Source organism: Papaver somniferum, unplaced genomic scaffold (assembly GCF_003573695.1).
Source record: "Papaver somniferum cultivar HN1 unplaced genomic scaffold, ASM357369v1 unplaced-scaffold_119, whole genome shotgun sequence".
Lineage (NCBI taxonomy): Eukaryota > Viridiplantae > Streptophyta > Magnoliopsida > Ranunculales > Papaveraceae > Papaver > Papaver somniferum.
The window spans coordinates 2,808,123-2,812,112 of record NW_020620936.1 but is presented as its reverse complement, the minus strand read 5'-3'; the positions used below and the strand labels follow the sequence as shown (position 1 = coordinate 2,812,112).

Here is a 3,990-nt window from a genome sequence, read left to right as displayed (position 1 = left end):
AAATACGACATTAAGGAAGGCACGAGGCACCACCATTCTTTTATATGTTAAAAATGTAGATTTTGATTATGAAAGGGATTAAGTTAAAAGGAAATTTAATTTTGAATAAAAGAAATGGTTTCACATTAAATGGGAAAAGTAACTCCCAAATAAATTACATTAAGAGGGTGGAGAGGAAATTCAAAAACTTATTAAATATGTGGCACAATCCAGATTCTATTTGGATGCTAAAAATGTAAATTGAAAATATTAAATATGTGGCTTAATCTCAACCATTCTTTATATGATAAAAATGTAGATTGAAAAACTTAAATCTAGACCGTTGTTTATGTGTCCCAAATGTAGATAACCGTTCATATAGAAAAATACCATTATCCCTTATAATATAGAAGATTTGAGAGTTAAAGTCAATTTGAGTCCCCTGTTACGTTAAAACAACGGAGTAGAATATTTGAGTCAATTTGAGTCAAAATAGCCGCAAGATATTTCTTCTTTCTCCTCCCTCTCAGACTCAGGTAAATAAACAGAGAGATAACAAACCCCTCTTCCTAGTAAATAGCTTTCATGGCGGAAAATCAGATGCAGCGAGAAGGTTCTAGCAAGGAAAAAGAAGAAGAAAACACACCAGAGCAATTTAAGGTAGTAGGAGAGGAAGAAGTGAGAGTGGAAAATCATTTTTGTAATATTCAAAACCCTTTTTCTTGCTCTTCAAATCTGTCACTAGATTTCTCATCTGTATTTAATGATCAAAATTCTCAGTTAGAAGAAACCCTAGTCGATTCTTCATTGATTTTATCAAGTGATCATGAAGATTATGAAATTCCCTCTTTCTCTCAGTTACTTAACTCTGTTGTGATTTCTACGTCACTTGATTCAATGGAGATTTTATCTGTTGGTGGAAAACTCACAGTTCCTACTATTACTACTGTGCCAGACTCACTTGATAAGGTTTGTCTTCTTTGTTTCATATTGTTAAGTTTATTAGTTTTGGAGGTTGATGTAAAGTAACAAGAAGCCACTTAGAAAAATACTTTTAGAATTCTCTCAACGAATCAATTTAAAATATAGCTATGGCTTGAAAGGATACAAAACTAACTGTAGAAACTTCTTTTAATGTGATTATACTAATTTTCGTGTCAAAATTAAAAAAAAAAAATTCTTTTAAATTTCAGAACTGATAACAGAATGTGATTATACTAATGTTAACTGGAAATATGGAAGATTAACATTCCTGCATCTTAATGATAATGAACTAAATGAAAAAACCAAAACATGGAATTAGGATCCGTTGCTTGAACTTTAATTGGCAAAAACTGCCATGGGCTGGAAACACCAACATTAGGTCCTTCAACCTATGTAACCTCTGGTGTCTCCCAATTAAATTTTGCGATTGTTTTTCCATTGTTAGAATTATTTTTTTCACTTGTTCTCTTATGACTTTTGCTGTTTAAACATCCCTTGTGTTTGCTCATCTTACATGCACTAGCATGGCTATTTACTAGTACTCTACTAAGTTGATAAAGGGAAAACAGGTTTCAGATTTCTGGAATTTCAATGCTGTAATATCTTGATGCCTCCAGATCTCTGATTTACTTTCTCAGATCCAGTATTCGATGTCCCATCAAGATGTTGTGGAAAATGTAGCAGCTCATGATGAGTGTCCAATATCTTCAGTGGATTTGACTCCAGATTCTGTTTCACAGTCCATTCTATCTGTATCACGTCCGGTACCATCACAGCAATCACTTGGTGACTGTCCTATTTCCTTCGTAGACTTAATTCCTTCTTCTGTCATACAAGCCATGCCATCTGTATCACCACAAAAATCGTCACAACTAGTTCCAGAAGTTAATTCTCTCTGTAAGCCTGAAATGGGCGAGCAGAAAACCTTGGGCCCTGACATGAAAGCTACTCAGGTTGTCTTTAAGGCACCAACTCCTGATGGATACAACTGGCGTAAGTATGGTCAAAAGCAGGTGAAGAGTTCTGAGAGTAATAGAAGCTATTACAGATGCACTTATGTAAGCTGTCATGCAAAAAAGAAGGTTGAGCGTTGCGATCTTTCTAGTCGCTTGGTTGAAATTATTTATAAAGGTCGGCACAACCATGATCCACCTCGAAAGGTTAGATCGTTTAAGGGAAGGAAGCTTATATCCTCTGCCGAGTCAGGCGGAGCCACTGCTACCCTAGATCGATCAGTGCAAAAACCTGTGAAGTCAGATTCATTTAAGTTAAAGAAAGAAACTAGAAATGTTATGCCAAAGCAGCAATTGCATAATTTGAACGAAAATGTAAAGTTTAAGGCTGAGGAGGCGCTAGGTCATGAAACGATTAAAAAGCAAAGGTATAATGAACTGTTAAACACCGGTTTGTTTTCTCGAAGTTTTTATTTTCTTATTTGACTTATCATGGTATAGCTTTCGCTCTTACTATCAGTCTTTGTTATCTTAAGCAAAGAATATTGTTTTTAAGAAAAAATATTGTTACGGTTCATAAACAGGAAAAGGGAAAGGAATGTGGCATTTTCGATAACTCCAATTAAAACAGTTAAGGAACCTAAAGTTGTCGTCCAAGCAGCTGGGGATCTAGGGATCTCAATTGATGGCTACAGGTGGCGCAAGTATGGCCAGAAGATGGTGAAGGGAAGTCCTAACCCAAGGTGAAACCTTTGTTTGTTGTTCTGTTTTTAGTTCCACACTTAAAGTTGAGGCTCAGTAAGGTTAATAGGCTGATATTACCATAAAGGCACAACAAGCAGTATAACATTTTGGAAACAAACTGGTCAGTCGGTCAAAATTATGGCCCTGGCGCTAGAAAAGCATATCTGTTAGTTATTCATGTACCAACCTTGAAGAAACCCTCTAATTCCTCCAATCACAGTTTTGAGTTGTTAACACATCTTGAATATCTAAAAATTCCGAAGTGATATGGAACTTGAGCTAATCTGATCAATTTCAGCCCTGTCTTAATATTCATCATTCTAAAATTCCAGGAGTTATTACAAATGCACATCTGCAGAATGCCCTGTGCGTAAGCATGTTGAAAGAGCCTCAGAAGATGCATCAACCATAATAATTACGTATGAAGGGAAACATGACCATGACATGCCGGTTCCAAAGAAGCGTCATGGTCCTCCTAGTATCACTCTTGCTGCTGCCGCTGCCACGAATAACAGCACACAAACAGAATTTAGTAAGTCGGATGGGACGGCGAACCAAAAAACTTGGTCAGTGGACATGGTGGAGGGAGGGAAAGGAATCTTAACACGCACATCAGAAATTGGAGGTGAAATGGTTCTGGAATCAGCTAGAACTCTTCTGAGTATCGGAATAGAACTCAAACCTTACTGATCTTAGACGATTTCAGGGTCCAACCCGAAATTATCTGGTGCATGTTTGCTGAAATTTTGTCAGTTTTTTGTTTTGGATAGGGTGTCTATTGTTTAGCTTTTGCTTTTCCTTGTTTTCCTATGTGTAAAAATTGCTCTGTATATTCATCAACCTCTGTATATTATCTTAGTTAATTTGGATCAAGATTACATCAAGTTGTAGTAAATTCTCCATGCAGACAAGCACCAAAGCTCAGTGTGGCCCGTTATCTTTTTGATGAATCCTAACATATATCAAGCTAGAGATTTTCTGTCACCTCTGATTATTGTAAATTCATTCTTTTTTCTAGTAGACTAGAAATAACCAGCGCCGTGACGGCACGGCATTGGAAGGTATGAATTTTTATCATAATAATTTTAATAATTACCACACATCATCGTAAGATTTAATTCGACTAGTAAGAACTCGGTGCTATGAAAACCTGAAATATTTTTCATTAGAATAATTAAGAAATCGATTACATTATATATATATATATATTTTCTAAAAACAGTTTAATTGAATGGTATTTCTTGATTAAAAATCACGTAAAAACCGCCTTATTTTGGCATTAGATAATTTTTTTACGATCCCAAAATATTGGAGATCTTTGATCAAACCA

General features: G+C 35.6%; 1 protein-coding gene across 2 annotated transcripts; it reads left to right on the top strand.

The window, feature by feature from the left end:
- Positions 1 to 451: 451 nt before the first annotated feature.
- Positions 452 to 3,544, top strand: LOC113330863 (probable WRKY transcription factor 32). 2 transcript variants are annotated; one of them, XM_026577661.1, is made up of 4 exons: positions 452 to 948; positions 1,602 to 2,344; positions 2,501 to 2,659; positions 2,993 to 3,544. In XM_026577661.1, exons 1-4 carry the CDS (start codon positions 565 to 567, stop codon positions 3,348 to 3,350), a joined length of 1,644 nt encoding a protein of 547 aa, XP_026433446.1. In that variant the 5' UTR covers positions 452 to 564; the 3' UTR covers positions 3,351 to 3,544. The 2 variants fall into 2 exon arrangements, with proteins under 2 accessions (XP_026433446.1, XP_026433445.1); XM_026577660.1 differs by having other exon boundaries at positions 1,581 to 2,344.
- The last annotated feature ends 446 nt before the right edge of the window (positions 3,545 to 3,990 follow it).

What these genes read in the sequence shown, in the direction of transcription:
- LOC113330863 (XM_026577660.1), top strand. Translation starts at nt 565, where the DNA reads ATGGCGGAAAATCAGATGCAGCGAGAAGGTTCTAGCAAGGAAAAAGAA. An exon ending in TGCCAGACTCACTTGATAAG is followed by an intron (nt 949 to 1,580) that starts GTTTGTCTTCTT and finishes TGATGCCTCCAG; the next exon opens with ATCTCTGATTTACTTTCTCA. An exon ending in AAGGGAAGTCCTAACCCAAG is followed by an intron (nt 2,660 to 2,992) that starts GTGAAACCTTTG and finishes CTAAAATTCCAG; the next exon opens with GAGTTATTACAAATGCACAT.